The sequence below is a fragment of the Eurytemora carolleeae genome, unplaced genomic scaffold (assembly GCF_000591075.1).
Source record: "Eurytemora carolleeae unplaced genomic scaffold, Eaff_2.0 scaffold184, whole genome shotgun sequence".
NCBI classification, from domain to species: domain Eukaryota; kingdom Metazoa; phylum Arthropoda; class Copepoda; order Calanoida; family Temoridae; genus Eurytemora; species Eurytemora carolleeae.
The window spans coordinates 226,446-248,262 of record NW_019397071.1 but is presented as its reverse complement, the minus strand read 5'-3'; the positions used below and the strand labels follow the sequence as shown (position 1 = coordinate 248,262).

Sequence of the window (21,817 nt, the reverse complement as noted above, 5' to 3'; positions counted from 1 at the left end):
AAAGTTAATTCACGTAATTATAATACTTTGTTATCTATATCACATGATTGCCTTAATCATGTTACATAAGCTAATCATGCTACGTATTCATTTGAAACGCAGTTTCAATGAATAATGGGTTTTACGTTCAAGTTTACGAGCATAAATAATTAATTATGTACAACGTACTTCAGGTTTATAGAATAGCATGTTAACCCAATATTTATTACAGTAGGATATGTTTTCTAGCTATCTAATTTGGAATAGTGTTCCAATGTATGTTAAATGTTCATTTTCAGTACCTTCGATTTCGAAACGAATATGAAAATATGTAATTTGTAAATATTGTAAACCATATTATCGCCAAAAAGTGGATTTTTTAGTGATGGGGTTTCCTTGCCTTCCATTCATCCTTCCTTCAAAACAACCAGAAATGATAAGACTGTAGCCCTAGTTGAGGGTGATCTATGAATATCTAAGTATGTATCCATCTTTCCATCTATTTATCTATCTATCTAACTTTCTAACTTTCTGTCTATCTATCATATATTTATCTATCTATCTATCTATCTATATATATATATATATATATCTATATATATAATCTTTCTATATATCTATTTATCTATCTATTTATCTATATATCTATCCACCTGTATGAAAGTATACTGGACTAGACGGATAGACGCTGAATGACTGACACTAGGAAATTACTGTAATTACTATTTTGCAAGTTTACAGAGTAAACCTAGTGTATCTACAATAAGAACAAGATTCTTTAATAGTTAGATAAACAGATAGATATATAATTAGATAGATAGATAGATAGATAGATAGATAGATAGATAGATATATAGATAGATAGATAGATAGATAGATAGATAGATAGATAGATAGATAGATAGATAGATAGATAGATAGATAGATAGATAGATAGATGTATAAATAGATAGATAGATAGATAGATAGATAGATAGATAGATGAATGGGTAGATATATATATATATATATATTCTTATATATACGTCTTGGTATAAAATATACAGTAAGGTTCGTGACCTAGAATTAATTTTTCAAATATTAGATTAACTCTATCTACCTGTATACAAGATATATATGATCTATGTTTAGTTACTATCTATCTATCTATCTATCTATCTATCTATCTATCTATCTATCTATTTATCTATCTATCTATCTTTCTATCTACCTATCTATCTATCTATCTATCTATCTATCTATCTATCTATCTATCCATACATCTATTGGAAAGAACATGAAATAATACATTGTCTCAAACAATATATTTTAAAATTGTTTTAAGCATGTGATTTCATAATATTTTACAGATTTTACAATAATAAATTGTTCATAATTATTTATTTTACTGGCGGTCCAAACACCACTATAAGAAAAATGGTTAACGGTTGTCCCATAATTGTACGAAGAGAAAACTTATATTCATATAGCTCACTGTGATTTAAAGGTCTCTCACCCTCAAGCAAAAATCGATGAGAATTTTGCCAATTACTTCTGTAAAACCAAAGCTTACAACAAGTGCTTAATAATGCTAAAATGTACATGTACAGGGCTAAAGAAAAGCACAAGTGAGTTAGAGCGGTAAAATCTCTAAACCCACGGTGTTGCGACATTTCAAAGTCAACCATGTCATAAGTATTTATGAGACAGTTTATAAGTAGTCTCAAGCTAGCTAGAGGCTTAAAGGGACTGTTAAGGAGTTAGAGTTCTATCTGATGTTCCTGTGTTGAGACAGTCTATCACACTTTTATGACGATTCAATTAGCGCCTGATCCAATCAGGGTTCAGTCATGTGTTTGGTGTCTATTCTAAACCAATAGAAATTGCATGGTCTAAAGACGTTTTAAAAACTTAAAGGGACCGTTCACTTATTTGGGTAATTTCAGGGTAAACTAAACAGCCTATTCGCTGTTGATTGGTCTTACTTTTCAAAGACAACTCTGTGGCCGGAGAAAAAGCCGATTTTTTGTTCAGAATTCGGGCGCAAAGCAAGACTAATACCAATCAACAGCGAATATGCTGTATAGTTTACCCTGAAATTACCCAAATAAGTTAACGGTCCCTTTAAGTTTTTAAAACGTCTTTATCTTCCCATTGTACTTGGCTTTGAAGCAGTTTATTTGTTTATAATAAATAAATCATGATCAATGAAATGAAATAGAAAGCCAAATATTATTTGTTCAACAAAGAAAAGAAATATAAAGATATATTTGTATTGTAGAGTGACACACAGTGCTTAAGATGTTTTTTGTTTGGCCAATTTAATGAGACGCTTGAAACTTAAAGAGAAACACTCGTCTAGACAGGAGGAGATAGTCAACTGTAAGCGACGTTAACGGTGACGACTTTGTGACCTTTGTAACGATATTTGAGACCTTTGTGACGACTTTGTAACCTTTGTGACGACTTTGAGACCTTTGTGACGACTTTGAGATCTTTGTGACGACTTTGAGATCTTTGTGACGACTTTGAGATCTTCGTGACGACTTTGAGATCTTTGTGACGACTTTGAGATCTTCGTGACGACTTTGAGATCTTTGTGACGACTTTGAGATCTTTGTGACGACTTTGAGATCTTTGTGACGACTTTGAGATCTTCGTGACGACTTTGAGACCTTTGTGACGACTTTGAGACCTTTGTGACGACTTTGAGACCTTTGTGACGACTTTGTGACGACTGAATCGCAGCCTGGCAAGATCATGATAATGCGTTAAAACATATACATTTTAATTACGGGTTTACACCCCATCTTCTTATATGAAGTAAAGCAGTGTGAGGAGTTTGTATTCTGGGATTATCATGGTAAAAAAAAACAGTTAAGATAAGATTCGTCTACGTTGAGTAATTACGAATAAGAGAAAAAAAAAAACTAATTTCTTGTGAAAAGTATCAGAAATTTAAATCCACTAAATAAATCAGAGATTCCCATTAAAATGTTCAGTCAAAAGGATTTGAAAAGAAACAATCTAAATACGAATTGTTTATGAAATCCATTAATTGCCTTGGGGCGTGTTTCTGTCTACAGTTTTCTTGGAAGAACATTTTGGAAAACTGAATATGGAACAGTTTATTATTTTAGCCTATATAGTGCATTGAAATATTAAAATATATATATATAAAACTTTCATTTAGTAAGTTTAAAATATTCATCGTTCCGTTCCGTTCTTTTATAATTGTTTTTAAGAACGCACTCTATGTGCTCGTTCTTTTTCCGGAACGATGGGATCGTTCTTGATAGTTCCCTTCGTTCTCGTCAAAGAACGATCGTTTCCCAGGAACTACGCGCAGCCCTTGCACCCAGTGTGACATCTTTGTATTCTTCATTAAAAACTAAAATTATCATTTTTACCATATATTTAGATTTAAAGTTGAAGATTACAAAAACTAAATAAACCACACATCTGGGATGTTTCCCAAATTACTTTTTTAATTATTCATATCTTTCATTTAAAAATTCCCTACAACTTGTTCCTGCAAACGGCAGAGAGAAAAAAATTCTAATACCCCTCAAACTCAAAAAAAAAATAATTCCTTTGAAAGAAACCATGAGACAAGAAAAAATGGAATTTACTTCAAGTTATTTTCTGAATAATTTTGTAATCTTCTTTTAACATGTTTCTTACAACTTATTAGAAGTTAGATGTTCCAATTTGTCACATCAAACCTAAGTAGCTAATTTGGGGGAATTTTTCTCCGGAAATTTCCCTCTGCTAGCTAGGCAGGGGAGGGGAAACAGACATTTTCTAAAATTTACATGAATAATCAGATGAAGACTAAACGTGTTCATTCTTTACGCTCTAACTTAGGATATATATATAGATAGATATATAAATAGATAGATAAATAAATATATAGATAGATAGATAGATAGATAGATAGACAAAAAAATAAAGAAAGAAAGAACCAGGAAATTTTGAATGAAAGGATTTACGAAAGGAAGAAAGAAAAAACCTGGAAAGAACTAAAGAAAGGATCTAAGGAAGCAAGAAAGAAAGGATCTAAGAAAGGAAGAAAGAAAGGATCTAAGAAAGGAAGAAAGAAAGAAATTTAGAAAGGAAGAAAGAAAAATCCTAGAAAGGAGGAGGGAAAGGATGTATAAGAAAAGAAGCTCCAAATATTAAAATGAACGGATCCTAAGTAAGGGTGGTGCCTCCTGAATGGTGTATTATGAATTAGCCTAAAGACCCATTATTTCAACCTACATCAACGTAAAACTAATTTTTAATTATAATTATTGATTTTCTCCCCGCCTCTTTCTCCGCCTGTTTCCCCGCATTTTCCCCGCCTTTACCCCTCACCAATAGATCTCTCTAACTTTCCATTCACCCCTGTCCACTGTACCTTTCCGCTAATGAATATTTCTCCGCCCCTTTCCCTGCCTTTCTGTCCGTCTTTTTCCCCGCTCCCTCTCCGCCTCTTTTCGCGCTTATTTTCAACCTCTTTCCTCACCTCTCCAACTGGCTCTTCCCCGCCTCGTTCCCTGCTTCTTTCTCCGCCTCTTTCCCTTCGCGCCTCTTTCTCCGCCTCGTTCTCTGTCTCTTTCCCTGTATCTTTTCAATCCTCCCTCCCCTCCGCTCTCTTAATTATGTTTTGTTGAAATGTATGATTAAAGAACGTATGTTATGGTGATTGTATTGTTATGGTATTATGATGGAAGTATGTTATGATGGAAGTATATTATGATGGAAGTATGTTATGATGGAAGTATATTATGATGGAAGTATGTTATGATAGAAGTATGTTATGATGGAAGTATATTATGATGTAAGTATATTATGATGGAAGTATGTTATGATAGAAGTATAATATGTTGTAAGTATATTATTATGGAAGTTTGTTATGATGGAAGTATTTTATGATGGAAGTATGTTATGATGGAAGTATGTTATGATGGAAGTATATTATGGTGTATGGAAGTATGTTATGATATAAGTATGTTATGTTGTAAGTATATTATCATGGAAGTATATTATGATGGAAGTATGTTATGATGAAAGTATGTTATAAAGAAAGTATGTTATATGATGTAAGTATATTATGATTGAAGTATGTTATGATGAAAGTATGTTATAATGGAAGTATGTTATGATGCAAGTATATTATAATGGAAGTATGTTATGATGGAAGTATGTTATGATGAAAGTATGTTATGATGAAAGTATGTTATGATGGAAGTATGTTATGATGGAAGTATATTATAATAGAAGTATGTTATGATGGAAGTATGTTATGATGGAAGAATATTATGATGGAAGTATGTTATGATGGAAGTATGTTATGATGGAAGTATGTTATGATGGAAGTATGTTTTGGTGTAAGTATGTTTAGATGGAGGTTTGTTATGATAGAAGTATATTATGATGGAAGTATGATATGATGGAAGTTTGTTATGATGGAAGTATATTATGATAGAAGTATGTTATGATAGAAGTATGTTATGTTGTAAGTATATTATTATGGAAGTATGTTATGATGGAAGTATTTTATGATGGAAGTATTTTATGATGGAAGTATGTTATGATGGAAGTATGTTATGATGGAAGTATGTTATGATGGAAGTATGTTATGATGGAAGTATGTTATGATGAAAGTATATTTTGATTGAATAATATTATAATATATTGAATCCTGCTTAATACTGAAAAGATGAATATATGATATTTAAAAACATGTTTATATACACATAAATCCTTCTTCAAAGTTTAACTGGAATTAAATCAATATATGAACACACATAACACATCAAATCTACATCACATGTATGTAAAAAAAGTTGGGCATTTAGTGCCCCTTCCGTAACATTTAGTGCCCCTTCCGTAACATTTAGTGCCCCTTCCGTAACTTTTTTTCAAAGAAATTGAGTCTTTTCACAATCTCTGATTTTCTAATTCTGTCTGGGCAATCCAATGTCATAAACCTTAAAACAAACTATGAATTCTGTTAGATCAAAGAGTCTAAGCTTAGCATATCAAAGGTGTATATCATCAGGTTGCAAAGATATAATGATCAGAAAATTTAAGTTTGTTATCAGTATCTTTAATTGTTTTTCATTCACATTTGAAAATAAGAGAATTTCTTTGGTGGGAGTTAATAAAGTTTAATCATAATAATTCTAAATCTTTAGTGTGCGCAGAGCGTTCTTCATTTTGCATTAAATCTATTCACATTTATTAATCCTTGAACATGCATTTTTGGAACAGTTTACCCACAAAGGATGAAACTGCATGGAGTTTATCTTGTCATTTTCTTCATGCTTTCTTAAGATTCCAAACAGCTGTAAACTTAGTTCTTTCATTGTCCAATCAATAAAAATGCCATAAAAAGAAATTAGGGAAGGGGGCCGGTAGAACCCCCCTGCAGAGTGGAAAAAAGAATGGCGAATATCAATATCAATATCATGATTGTTGACGATATTTTATTAAATTTTGTCAAATAGTAAAATAAATACATTTTTCTTTGGCCCTTTGCGCAACATTATAATTGAATTTCTTACTATTTCCTCCTTTTTAATTTGAAGAAAGTAACCTAATTTATCCTTTCGCAAAAAAAAGCTATATGCTTGTTACTTCTACTGGGTATTAAAAACATGACATTTAACTGACGACATAAGAAATTGCATATTCTAATAAGAAGAATATCAAGAAAAAATTAGGATCATATTGGCCTAACACGACTTTTCCCGGCTGTAAGAGAAGTACGGCACGGGGAGCCGTAGTACATTTGAATTTCCGAGCCGTGTCAACCTTTCAGGTCCCAGTTTGTTCTGTACCTAGCTCTAGGGACAGGACTAGCCGGTGCAACAAGGTTGACACGGTCAGGCTTTATACTTCACATAGGTTGAATTTACTTTTACCAAAGGGGCAGATTTGCGTGACGGGGTTATCCTTTAATGGAAAACAAAGGCGACTAGAGAAATACCATATGGACAAAAGATAGTCACTTCTAGGAACTAAGTACTGCGGAATGAATTACTGTAGACCTTTCAGGTACCTTTATCTGAGTTAGGCACAGAGTAAATATGATTAAGCCAGGAATATATTATATATATAACTGACACTAAGAAACACATAAAGGATATACCATTAAAATTGGAAATATAAGACACTAAAGCTGAGAAAACCCGAATTTTTCTTTTGCACTTTCGATATGAAAAAAAAATCTATGAGTCATAACTGTTTTAATATCCTTGTCTATATGAGTATATGAGTCATGTATGTATATATATATATCCTTGTCATATATGAATATGAGTCCTGTATGTTTATATATCCTTGTCTATATGAGTATATGAGTCCTGTATGTATATATATACCTGTCTTTATGAGTATATGAGACCTGTATGCTTACATATCCTTGTCTATATGAGTATGAGTACTGTATGTTTATATATCCTTGTCTATATGAGTATGAGTCCTGTATGTTTATATATCCTTGTCTATATGAGTATGAGTCCGTATGTTTATATATCCTTGTCTATATGAGTATGAGTCCGTATGTTTATATATCCTTGTCTATATGAGTATATGAGTCCTGTATGTTTATATATCCTTGTCTATATGAGTATGAGTCCTGTATGTTTATATTTCCTTGTCTATATGAGTATATGCGTGCTGAATGTTTATATATCCTTGTCTATATGAGTTTATGAGTCATGTATGTATAAATGTCCTTGTCTATATGAGTATGAGTACTATATGTTTATATATTCTTGTCTTTGTGAGTATGAGTCCTGTATGTTTATATATCCTTGTCTATATGAGTATATGAGTCCTGTATGTTTATATATCCTTGTCTATATGAGTATCAGTCCTGTATGTTTATATATCCTTGTCTATATGACTATATGAGTCCTGTATGTTTATATATCCTTGTCTATATGATTATCAGTCCTGTATGTTTATATATCCTTGTCTATATTAGTATGAGTCCTGTATGTTTATATATCCTTGTCTATATGAGTATGAGTCCTGTATGTTTATATATCCTTGTCTATATGAGTATGAGTCCTGTATGGCTGTTTGATAAATGTATTTATGAAATATATTCTACACAAGGTTTCCCTGTTTTCTGATAAAACCACCAGGGATCCGAAATAAAATATTCTTTACAATAAATATAAATAAAATATGTTTTGACCCAATCTGAACGATTATTTTATCAAAAAAACTTGAATATTGTTAAAACTGAGTAAGGAAGGGTCCTGTTGTTGGTCTGTAGATCACACAAAAAGTGTGACTGCCAGATTTTTATGTTTTCTGTTCTGTTGTGATAGCACACACACACACTCACACACACAGACAAACACAGAAATATCCTCCACTTACACTAAACATCCACTTAATGTAGAATCAACATTTTCCCTTTACAAACAACAAGCCTTCCCTATATACCCAACATTTTCCCTTTACACACAACTATCTTTTCCTTTATGTTCAACATTTTCCCTTTACACACAACAAGCCTTCCCTTTATACCAAACATTTTCCCTTTACATACTATTATCTTTCCCTTTATATCCAACATTTTCCCTTTACATACTACTATCTTCTTTTAAACACCAGATCCTTATTTTTTACACACAACATCATTTTATCTGATTTACAACATCCACTTCAACTTACCACATCATATCTCCTCTACCTCCCATCTGAATTGTTCTTTATTCTAGACCTAGCCCCCCCTCCTTCTACTAGACCTAGCCCCGCCCTTCCTTCTACTCCCCATCCTATGTTAAACCAATCTATCTAGAAAAGTGTAATATCCTTATGTCCAAGCTGGAAATAGTATAAAGGATAGATTGATATTACATAACGTACTAAAAATTGGCTTCTGCTCCAGTAAGTAAGCTTGGTTCGAATTCAACTTCAGTCATGTTCTAAAAGTAAGGGATTTAAAAGGGGAAGACGTAAGCGAAGTCAAAAAAAGAGATTTAAATAGAATAAAAGAAAGAATAAAATGAAAACTATCAATAACAGTATGAAAACTATCAGGAACAATATGAAAATTGAAAACTACCGGAAACAGTATGAAAACTACGAGTAACAGTATAAAAACTACCAGGAACTACGAGGAACAGTATGAAAACTACCAGGACCTTACGAGGAATAGTATAAAAACTACAAGAAATAGTATGGAAACTATATATATAGATAGATAGATAGAGATAGATGGAGATAGATAGGTAAAGATAGAATAAATCCCCCTATCCCAAGCATACCGCAGTACACTTCATTATCCTCGGAACTTAGACAATCTATTCTTAATATCCTGGATATAGAAATTTATGTGCCTCAACAGATAGACAAACAGATAGATAGATAGATCGAAAGATATATAGATAAGTGGATTAACTGCAAAGCAGTAGTTCTTGGGATAGAGATTGTTTAGACAAGAGGAAAACTGCAGAGCAATAGTTCTTGGGATAGATTATTCAGACAAGAAGAGAACCACTGCGGAGCAGTGGTTCTTGGGATGCAGTGGTTCTTTAGATAGATTGTTAAGACAAGAGGAGAAACTTCAGAGCGATAGTTCTTGTGATAGATTATTCAGACAAGAACAGAAACTGCAGAGCAATGGTTCTTGGGATATTGTTCAGACAAGAGGAGAAAATTGCAGAGCAGTAGTTCTTGGGATAGATTGTTAAGACAAGAGGAGAAAATACAGAGCAATCATTCTTGGGATGAATTATTCAGAGAAGTAGTTTTTTGGAGAGCTTTTTAGACAAGAGGAGAAGCTGCAGAGCTGTTGTTTTTGGGATAGATTATTAAGACAAGAGGAGAAACTGCAGAGCAGTTGTTCTTGGGATAGATTGTTTAGACAAGAGGAGAAACTGCAGAGCAGTTGTTCTTGGGATAGAGAAGACAAGAGGAGAAACTGCAGAGCAGTTGTTCTTGGGATAGAGATTGTTTAGACAAGAGGAGAAACTACAGAGCATTTGTTCTTGGGATAGAGATTGTTTAGACAAGAGGAGAAACTGTAGAGCAGTTTTTATTGGGATAGATTATTCAGACAAGAGAAGAAACTGCATAGCAGTAGTTTTTTGGATAGCTTTTTTGACAAGAGGAGAAACTGCAGAGCAGTTGTTCTTTGGATAGAGATTGTTTAGACAAGAGGAGAAACTGCAGAGCAGTTGTTCTTGGGATAGATTATTAAGACAAGAGGAGAAACTGCAGAGCAGTTGTTCTTGGGATAGATTGTTTAGACAAGAGGAGAAACTGCAGAGCAGTTGTTCTTGGGATAGATTATTAAGACAAGAGGAGAAACTGCAAAACAGTTGTTCTTGGGATAGATTGTTTAGACAAGAGGAGAAACTGCAGAGCAGTTGTTCTTTGAATAGAGATTGTTTAGACAATGGGAGAAACTACAGAGCAATTGTTCTTGGGATAGAGATTGTTTAGACAAGAGGAGAAACTGCAGAGCAGTTGTTCTTGGGATAGATTGTTCAGATCTGAGGAGAACCATTTAAGCATAAGTTTTGGGATAGATTTTAACGAAAAAATGTTGGCCCATTAAAAGTTCCTTTTCCACGTTAATAGGAACAGAGTAGGAGGGGCAAAGGAATAGGTAACAATGAGATTTGAATGGGTGTTGAAATGAAAGATTAAACAAGAGATGAAGAGAAGAAGGAGGAGAAAAGATAGTTAATGAGGCAAGAGAAGGAAAGGGTGTATACATCGTAGATAGATAGATAGATAACATGACGGATAGATAGATAGACGAGTCACAGATAAAAAGTTTTGAAAGACATTTCCTTTACCCTCGACACACGCATAAATCATAAATATTTAAATAGAAAATAATAATCTCTTGTTGTCTCACTTCTAACATTTGTCGGGCATACGCATTTGTCTTGCTCTCTACACGCCTTCTTTACTGCTTTACACTGTCGTCTATTTATACTTGTCTATTTATTTATGCATTTATCTAGTTTTTCTTCAAAAATATAATTCATTCTTCTTTTTACGCTCATCTATCTTTTTATATATTTAATATATTTATTTATATAAAGGAGTAAGTAAAGTAGCGATCAAAACCGAATTCAATTTGGGATCATCCTATACTCCCATTTAAAACTATGACTTTTAGGCATACTATAAATTCATATTTAAAACTTCCCAAAATACCAAATTCTTATTACCACTTTCTCCAAATAATGTAAAAAGTATTAAAGGGTCAAATGGTTTATTTTTTTTTCTTTCGTAAAAAACGTAAAGCTTGGAGGTGCGATTTTTTTTTCAAACATGACTCGTGTATTTTTTCCAACTAGCGAAACAAGGGGGAAAAATGGCCGACATTTGATTAATTCTAGAAAAAAGGAAAATATTCCGCTCTCTGATGTCAAATAAATATCTAAATTCTTTTGTAGTGAATTCTATGTAAAAAAAAACTGTTTATTTGAAAGTTATGCTTGTGAAACTTTTGTATCTTAAACCTGTGACTTCAGAGCACAGCCGGTTTATATCATTTTGGACGGTTCAACTTTTACCTATTTAAGACGTTAAACCCTCAATTTCAAGTTCAGTCGCATTAGCTGAGCGTTATCTTACTCAAAAGTTTTGTCCTCAGGTCGTTACAAATCATGTTGACCAGTCGAGTAACTCAATTACCATTTACACTTCCCTACAAGACACAAAAGAGATCAAAATAAATCATTTTTCAATTTTATTCTAGGTTTAACAACAATTTTAAATAGTTTAACATTTAGACGATGAGTGAATAAAAAAGATTGTAATTTTGTAATCCTTGAGGAACACAAATTGGCGCAATTATTTAATCCTGCTTTCTACAATTATTGGCACAATTAGAATATGGCTTAGTGTCTCCTGCAAAGACAATTTCTCTGAGATAAAATGTTGCCTCAATGTTTATGAGGAGTTAAAAACAAGAGTTTAAACTGTGAGCGGAACCCGAGTCATTATCCATCAATTCCAATTTTTCAGCAAGTGTTAATCGTCAACAAAGTAAATATGGAGTCAAGAAAACTTCGTAGACAATTTTCATCTGATGAAAGGTTTGTTCTTTAAGAGTAAAAAAAAACTCGAGTTAATTGGAATTGAACAGTTTAAACTTCTAGTTTTGTGTTTACGGCTTGCATTGAACTAGTTAATTTTGCAGGGGTAAATTTTTTTGTATTAATCGTGCATTTAAAAAAAAAATGAAAATGGTTTACCCTGTTCTCAAAACATTTAGGGGGTGATGAAATATACAGGGTGAACGTTGAACAATGACGACCTCTCCGGGTGTATGTTTACATCACATTTACACAACAGATTGTGTGTTTTAGACTCTATGTTGCACATTTCCGATATTTAACATATTTGATAACATCATCATTCATCACGGGGTGATTCATATATTTTTTGGCTGTTTTCTAGTTATTCCTCAATACTACTTCAAGTTTTAGATAAATTAAAAAAAAACAAAGAGAGGAGGAGGGATGAGGGGGGGGGGTTAGCTTGTTATAAATAAATATATCGTAAACTATATAAGATGGGTATTATGCATTATCTAACTCTACTAGTACAGCTTCTCCTGATGTCTAGATAAGAACTAAAACAGCTGTGAGTGTGCTTGAAGCACGCTAGTATGAAGGTGATACAGAGTGTGGTAGTGAGGTTGGCAGATTAACAGGGAATAGAGGCCGATCCATAGCCCGACCCATTGCCATACTGTAATTTAAACTATGATATTCCGCCCCTGAGGCGAGGGGAGAGGAGGCCAAACTCGGTGATGAAGCCATTTTTGAAGGACTGGCGGATTTTTCCTTTTCCAAGTCTGAACCTCGGTCTGATTTACAATCTTTCTCCTTTTCCCTGTCAGCAGCTTCCTTAGCAATAGATTCCTTGACTTTAATTAGTGTGTCGTAGCTGAGAGATCCCAGAGCAGTTTCTAGTTTATCTATCTTTCCTATTTTTAGTTCTAACTGATCTTCAAGTCGACGCCGTAGGTTCTTCTCCTTCCGATACTTCTTCCGGTAGTAGTCTACAATAGATAGAAGGTTAGAAATATAAATAGAACTTGATAGAGGTAGATGGATAGATAGAAGGTTAGAAATAAAAATAGAACTTGATGTTAGATGGATAGATAGAAGGTTAGAAATATAAATAGAGCTTGATACAGGTTAGATGGATAGATAGAAGGTTAGAAATATAAATAGAGCTTGATAGAGGTTAGATGGATAGATAGAAGGTTAGAAATATAAATAGAGCTTGATAGAGGTTAGATGGATAAATAAAAGGTTAGAAATATAAATAGAACTTGATAGAGGTTAGATGGATAGATAGAAGGTTAGAAATATAAATAGAGCTTTGATAGAGGTTAGATGGATAAATAAAAGGTTAGAAATATAAATAGAACTTGATAGAGGTTAGATGGATAGACAGAAGGTTAGAAATATAAATAGAACTTGATAGAGGTTAGATGGATAGAAAGAAGGTTAGAAAGATAGATGTAACTTAAACGAGGATGGATGGATAGATAGAAGGTTAGAAATATAAATAGAACTTGATAGAGGTTAGATGGATAGATAGAAGGTTAGAAATATAAATAGAACTTGATAGAGGTTAGATGGATAGATAGAAGGTTAGAAAGATAGATGCTGATCGAGGGTAGATGGATAGATTTTCGGTTAGAAAGATAGATGTAACTTCAACGAAGTTAGAAGGATAGTTAGTAGATAGATAGAGCAAGGTTAGATAGATAGATAAAATATGATAAATTGCAGATATGTAAAGTATGGCCAAAGTAACGCAATCTAAGTTCTCTCTGTTTTATCTAGTTCTATAGATAGATAGATAGATAGATAGATAGATAGATAGATAGACAGCTTAAAGGATGGATACACATATAAATAGATATATAAACAGAGAGTCTTATCTATATAGATAGATAGATAGATAGTATGAAAGAAGCATGTAATCAAGTTTTTAGATCAGTTTAATGTAGTTTTAAGAACCTGGAGAAGGGAACTTGAAGTAGAGTTACAGGAGTTTAAGGTTTAGGATAGATCGATAAATAGATAGATAGATAGATAGATAGATAGAGAGAGATAGGTAGATAGATAGATAGATAGATAGAGAGATAGAGAGATAGATAAATAGATAGATAGAAAGATAGATAGATTATATTATTATATTGGAGTTATTAGGGCGTAAAGTCGTGCTGTTTATTCTGGGCTAACTCTGTTTCCCCTGGGTAGAAATATGGAAGAAAAAAGTATTAAATGACTAATTTATTGTGTGTATTTTTTGAAAATATTTTATTTAGAATTAAGAAGAGTTCAGTAAATAAGAGGATTGAATTAAATACCTGATTTTTTGGATTCTTCATCTATTATTTTTCTCTTGATATTTGACTGGGATTCTCTGGTTTCTGCTCTAGTTTCTCCTAAAACAATAGAACATAATGAAAACCATGAATAATATGGTTTGTAAGATGGTTTGTAAATGAATTGTGTTTAATCTTGTCAGATCTCGCCTGATGTAAAGTTCACTTTTTGCATCAGATCTTCAGGGTTAAAATGTTAAAATGCTAAAATTCTGACACTTGGACGTTTTCATATAACAATAGATAATCTCATTCAGACGCACGCAGCCCCCCCCCCTTTCATCTCCAGGTACCCATCAAACTCCCCACTTCCAAGCACCCATCAGCCACATCTAGCCTTCTTATAAAATTTCCCACCCTCCTATCAGATTTACTCTACCAACCCGCTTGTTCTTAATCTTTTTTTAACTCCCACACTTCAGTTTTTATTTTTTGCACAACTATCTTACATCTTATGTACAGTAGTCGACTCCCACACTTCAGTTTTTATTTTTGCACAACTATCTTACATCTTATGTACAGTAGTCGACTCCCACACTTCAGTTTTTATTTTTTGGACAACTATCTTACATCTTATGTACAGTAGTCGACTCCCACACTTCAGTTTTTATTTTTTGCACAACTATCTTACATCTTATGTACAGTAGTCGACTTTTTTACCTCTAACAGGTTATAGAAAATATTGCAAATAAAAGGTTGGGAAAATAAGTCATAGCATATTGAGTCAGATTCAAAACTTATTGTGAAAAATTCTGAAAATCAGAGATATTCTTTTTTAAATACAAAAACAAAAAACAAGAAGTTACAACGTATTTATTTTTCATTTATGCTTAATTGTCATGAAATCCAATTTTCTTCAACTTATTGGTTCCATTTTATTCCGGCTTTAACTTTCATGATTTATGATGCCCCAATAAATGAGAAGACTGGACAGTATTTAAGAATGAAGTCATTTTTACCTAGAATAAATGTTTTAATACCTAGAACTGAATTTCCAGTGAATATTACCACTATGGTCCAGCCCCCTTTTACCTGGAACCAAAGGTCCAGCCCACTTTTACCTGGAACTAAAGGTCCAGCCCCCTTTTACCTGGAACTAAAGGTCCAGCCCCAGCCCACTTTTACCTGGAACTAAAGGTCCAGCCCCTTTTTACCTGGAACTAAAGGTCCAGCCCACTTTTACCTGGAACTAAAGGTCCAGCCCCTTTTTACCTGGAACTAAAGGTCCAGCCCACTTTTACCTGGAACTAAAGGTCTAATCCATGTTACCTGAAACTTAAGTTCGAATTCATGTTTACCTTTTTTACTGCAACTAAAGGTCTAACCCATTTTTACCTTTAACTAAATTTTCAGCCTGTTTGTCTCTAAACTAAACTAAAGGTTGAGCCCATTTTTACCTTTAAATGAAGATTCAGCCAATTTCTACCTGGAAATGAAGGTTCAGTCCATTTGAATCTTGAACAAAGGTTTAAAGCTATTTTTACCTGAAACCGAATCTTCCTTTTTAGCATTCTCCACCGCCTTGCTGATTAAAGTTTGTATATGATTCATCATCTGGAACATACTACCCATCCTCCCTCCTTCCTCTCCTTTACCCTCCCTCACCTCCTCATCCTCCTCCTCCATCCTCTCCCCCTCATCCCTTCTCAGCTCTGCCTCTTCAATATCATCATCGGAGGTCTGCTCAGCTTCTCCTATATCTGACTCTGATCTGACAGATATATCCTCCTGAATATTAATCATTTTATTCTAGAGTTCCTAGATTGATGTCTACCTGTCTATCTACCTGTTTATCTACCTGTCTATCTACCTTTCTATCTACCTGTCTATCTACCTGTCTATCTACCTGTTTATCTACCTGTTTATCTACCTGTCTATATACCAGTCTATCTACTTGTCTATCTACCTGTCTATCTACCTGTCTAATCTACCTGTCTATCTACCTGTGTATCTACCTGTCTATGTACCTGTCTATTTACCTATCTATCTACTTGTCTATCTACTTATCTATCTACCTGTCTATCTACCTGTTTATCTACCTGTATATCTACCTGTATATCACCTATCTATCACCCTATCTCTCTACCTGTATATCTACCTATCTATCACCCTATCTCTCTACCTGTATATCTACCTATCTATCACCCTATCTCTCTACCTGTATGTCTGAATGAGTTCTGGAGAGATTAAGAGCATTTTCCTCCCTCTCTGCAATATCATCTTTAATATCTACTTCTTTCTCTGGACTCCGATGCAACCTAGAAACATGATTTTAGAAATAATTCAGGATAGAATGTAACGGATTAAAGTACTGTTAGTAGGTAGAGCAGCCAAAAAAAATTAGAAGTGACATTAAAAAGAAAATGTTGGATCAAAATTTAAAGTTAGTTCAAAAATTTTAAAAATATTTAATGTGGAAGAAATGAAACCAAACTTGATTGATAAATCTTCAAATCTGATTTCAAAGATATAAATTTTGCCTAAGGAGTTCGTGCCTCAAATTCAAATTTTTTAATACTACAATATATATTTTCAACCTAATGGGGTTAACTTGAAATATTTCAAATTTGAAATATTAGTCTACGACATCTTGTTGCAAAGAATTAGTGTTTAGAAAACCCGAGTTTGTGGAAAGAACTTCAGTTCATTAAATTAAAAGCAAAAATTATTTGAACTACGTAACCCCACTTCTGTTGTTGCGCCGGTTTAAGTTGAAGAATACAAAAAACTGTCTCAAATTTACGATAATATTTTAGTTGAACTTCAAGTGAATTCTTATCTATGTTTATTGTACAAAAATGTCAATAATGAAACAAACAAAAAGTTTCCGCAAATAATCATTGAATCAATATTGCAATTGATTATCTACACTCTGCATAGAACTTGAAATACCAGGATATTTTAGTGTAAGTACTTTTATCAGTTCAAAGAAATTAAGATAGAGCTAGAAATTTGAAATAAACAATCCAATAAACCTGGCTGAGAAGAAACTTAGGAAGACTTTGAGAAGAATATTGCTCTCGATTTAAGTTTTGAAATTTATATCATAAAATTTTTAGATTCAATTTTAAAAGATGAATAACCAAATTCATATATGTGACGCTTGGTTTTTGTTTTTATTAATTATACAACTCTTAGAATTGAGATCTTTTGTAAAACAAGTTAAATTTAATCTCTGAAATCATAGAAATTCAAAGTTTCAAACAAACATTTAGATCAAAATAGAAAAGAGAAAATAATCTATAATTATTAAATATGATACATGTACTGCATACAGTACTTCACACTGAACAGAATACTTAAAACTGTACAAGCATCCATTTATAATAATGAATGCAAAATAAACAAAATTCAAAGATAGCTTTTGGAATATCCGCAGACTCGTACTTTGTTGAAAACAAAACTTTCTTCGAAAACCCTTTAAATCGTTTTCTATAAATCGATATTGAGCTAAAAATAGAAGGATTTTCTCTACCATTCTTGATCATGCAGGGCAAAGGTTTAAAGGGTTCGCTCGACAAAAGAATGGTCACTTTAATCAAACAGTCCTTTTAAAAAAAACGTGAGGAAAACGTTCCTTTTTTATCAAACCCCAAGATTTCTTTCAGATCATTAAGAATAAAATTATAAAAAAATGTTCCACAATTATAATAGAAATCTGCATGAAATCTTCCGATATATTGAAATGGTCATTTAAACATTTAAACATTTAAATATTTAAATATCCAACTATCTTTAAATAATCATTATTTTTGTATCTTTTAGAATTTTTCATTTATCGTTATTTAAAAAACAGAAAATAATTAAATATAAACAATTTTCAACATGATAGAGAGAGTTATATGCATATGATATATTCAAGCATATACACTTTATCTAGATAGCTAAATAGAAAATTGTTTAGATAGATAGATAGCTAAATAGAAAATTGTTTAGATAGATGAAAGCTAAATAGAAAATTGTTTAGATAGATAGATAGCTAAAAAGTGCTTATATACGTCAGAAAAGTAATTGTTCGCGGGTTTCAATCAATTAAATTTAGTTTTATAAAATTGAACTCTGCAACAATGAGATGTTTTGACGTTTTTAAAACCGATAATTCATTTTACAAGGAAATAATTTGAACAATGTTTTTTTTCATAATTTGTATAAATTGTGTTTACCAGTTTATAGACAAGGTTTCCATTGAATTCAATTTTGAACAGAAAAGAGTAATTATTGGATATTTACTTTCTGTTTGACGAGTTTATCATTAATGAATTAATTTAGCTAAAATACACTTAGTTTATACAGCCCTTGTGCATAAAATATATTAACATATACTTTGTATATTGTATAGTCAAGAGTGTAAATATTGGATAATATCAATAAAACATGAACAAAATAAAAAGAAAAAAGTATCAAACTTTTATTTCAAAATCCATTTATTTTTTTAAATTCTAGTCTCTGACGTTAAAAAGAACTTTTTTCTTTTTAGATGACTTAAAATGGCTTTGATTGAATTTTTTGTTGGCACCTAGATTGTTAGTTTTGACTTACCCCTGTAAGTGTTTAATCATATCCCCGTAGTTCTGCTTGTAGGTCTCCAGCAGGCTGTGCGGGTTGGGGGAGGAGGGCAAGGACAAGGAGGGAAGGTTGGGCAGGTTCTGAAGGTTAGGTAGATTCTGCAGGTTTGGAAGGTTTTGAAGATTGGGAAGGTTTTGAAGATTGGGAAGGTTTTGAAGATTAGGAAGGTTTTGAAGATTTGGGATATTTTGAAGGCTGGGCATGTTCTGAAGATGGTTGGGAAGATTGCCTAAACCAGGAAGAACACCAGACCGGGAAAGAAGGGCGGCCTAAATATAGAACAAATTTTGGAATTGAAAAATATCTGGAAAATGTAAGAAAAGTTTCAATAAATTAAAGAAGTGTCAACGAATTTTTAAAAGAAACCCTTTAAACATTTCTGAAAGCAGGAGAGAAAAAGAGAAAAAGAGTGTAATTTTTGAATACCTGAGCCGCAGAGCTGTTCAAAGACATGAGATGTGCTGCTCCCATATGAGGATGATGAGGAGGTCCTCCGAACCTCTCTAGTCCTCCTTCCTTCGGAAAAGGGTTGAATGGGTCCGTGTTGAAGGACTGCCCTGAGCCTGGGTGGGAAAGACGAAGCATCGCGTCCTGGGGGCTCATCGCAGGGAACGGCATCACACGTTTCGGTGGCCTGCCAGGTCTAGTGTTAGTTAGGGGTCACATGTACACATGTACATGACCAGTATATACAAATAAAGTATACAGTACACAACCAGCAGTACATAAACCTTGCATTATTCAGTACGTACAACGTAGTGACTATAGTAGTCCTACATAAAGTTTACATGTACACTATTATATGTAGATCAAGAATACACTTCACCGTACATTTACGCTTAAAGAGTGCACACACACTACCAGTATATGTACCAAAAGTGTACACTACACTGCAAAATGACAAGTATTAATACTTAAGTTTACATGTACACTATACCTTTATATGTACATAATGAAGACACAAAATTGTTCATAACCATGACATGTAAATCAAATGTCATGAACACGACCAGTATAAAATTTACATACATGTACATTTTGGGGAAAAGGGTGGGGTGGAAAAGTAGCATAAAAGGAAGATATTAAATTGTATAAGACAGGGGTTGGGGAGGAAAAAGAGTAGCGTAAAGGGAAAATATTAAAGCTTGTTTAGAAAGGTTTTATCTTCTGATTCAATTACGAAGTTAAGGTTTCATGTAGCTTAAGCTCAGTCTTTATCCTTTATAATCTTTCGCTCTATACTTTTATATATACTTCCCAGTCCACCGATATCTTACTATCTATCTATCTAGAAATTCTATCTATCTATCCAACCATTCTTTTTTAATTCTGTATTTTCCGATGTTTTCTCAACTAAATCCGATTACGGAGTATCAACATTATTAAACTATAGTCGATCGGGCGTAGGGATATATTATGGATAAGGGAGGGATATATTATGGATAAGGGAGGTATTTATTATGGATAAGGGAGGGATATATTATGGATAAGGGAGGGATATATTATGGATAAAGGGGAGGGATATATTATGGATAAGGGAGGGATATATTATGGATAAGGTAGGGATATATTATGGATAAGGGAGGGATATATTATGGATAAGGGAGGGATATATTATGGATAAGGGAGGGATACATTATGGATAAGGGAGGGATATATTATGGATAAGGGAAGGATATATTATGGATAAGGGAAGGATATATTATGGATAAGGGAAGGATATATTATGGATAAGGGAGGGATATTTTATGGATAAGGGAAGGGGGATGATGATAAGGTGGATAAGGGATGAAATGGGGGTCTCTTGAGTAGGAAAGTAAGGAGAATGAGGGTAGGGTGGAAAAGGGAGGAGCAGGGATAGAAATATATATAGGGTATAATAAAGTAGGTATACTAATGATATTTTAACCATGTGTTTTTCACATGAAACAAAACGTCCTATCTGAACATTTCCTCCTTCTTATCAAATACAGAGTTTAGGCTTCAGCTTCTATTTATTCAATAGAAACAACAATGTGGCACATTCAAAATAGTTACAACTTTTAAAAAAAAATCCTTTTTAACACAGAAAAATAAAATTATTATTGAATTTAGCCAAGATCAAGACAAATAATTGCGAAAAAACTGGTCTAAAGTTCATGTTTATTTAAAACATTAGAAACGATGAATATTTACATACAGATTCTAAACTGGGACTGCTGATCACATCAGGATATATTTTCAGAGAAGAATAAAATTCTTAAATGAAAGAAAAACGAAAAGAAGGAAAACAGATTTCCCTGAAACCTTAGTTGTTTAAATAAAGGAAATAATCCGCTCCATAAATAAACATTTTCTCAGATTAGCTTATATATGTATCGCCCCCGCTCTCACTTTCCACCCCTTTCTCTTTAACCCGATTTAACCACTAAATGTGTGATTTGTAGATTGTTTAAAACCAGAAAATCAAATAAGTGTGAGAATAAGGGATGCATTCGAAAATAAACCTTTTATGAATTTTCCCCCCTTCCCGCTTTTCCTCAACCTTTTTTTTTATTTTCTGGTTTATCTTTGTCTTTTTCCAATTATTCCTCCTTTCCCCTTCGCCCCTCCGGCCTCCTTCTTAATAACCCTTTTTTTTAACCTTTTTCAAGGTTCTGATCAACCTTAGCATTTTTCCTTTACTCCTCTTCCTTATCTCTTTCTTTATTGAATTCTTCTTTCTGCATACCTTCGTGTTTTAGAATTTTTCCTTTACTCCCCTTCCCCCTCTCCTTGTTTATTGAATTCTTCTTTCAATCCTTATTCACTTTTCTGCATACCTCGTGTTTTAGCATTTTTCCTTTACTCACCGTTTTTATTCTATTTATAATCCTCCACACCCTCGTCTTTCTGCAAGAACTCTTTCAGGATAGGAAAAACGATAGA

At 33.0% G+C, this 21,817-nt stretch overlaps 1 protein-coding gene across 2 annotated transcripts in view; it reads right to left on the bottom strand.

Moving 5' to 3' along the window:
• Positions 1-11,939: 11,939 nt before the first annotated feature.
• The window catches only part of LOC111711594 (dachshund homolog 2), a 12,930-nt gene continuing 3,052 nt past the window's right edge, over positions 11,940-21,817 (bottom strand). The window contains exons 3-8 of one of the 2 annotated variants that reach the window (XM_023485989.1): positions 19,337-19,553; positions 18,884-19,179; positions 16,503-16,602; positions 15,829-16,072; positions 14,327-14,404; positions 11,940-13,000 (exon numbers count right to left, since the gene is read on the bottom strand). In XM_023485989.1, coding sequence (XP_023341757.1) covers positions 12,600-13,000; positions 14,327-14,404; positions 15,829-16,072; positions 16,503-16,602; positions 18,884-19,179; positions 19,337-19,553 — 1,336 coding nt within the window. In that variant the 3' untranslated portion in view covers positions 11,940-12,599. The remainder of the gene's footprint in view (positions 13,001-14,326; positions 14,405-15,828; positions 16,073-16,502; positions 16,603-18,883; positions 19,180-19,336; positions 19,554-21,817) is intronic. The other variant, XM_023485991.1, reaches the window with a different exon arrangement.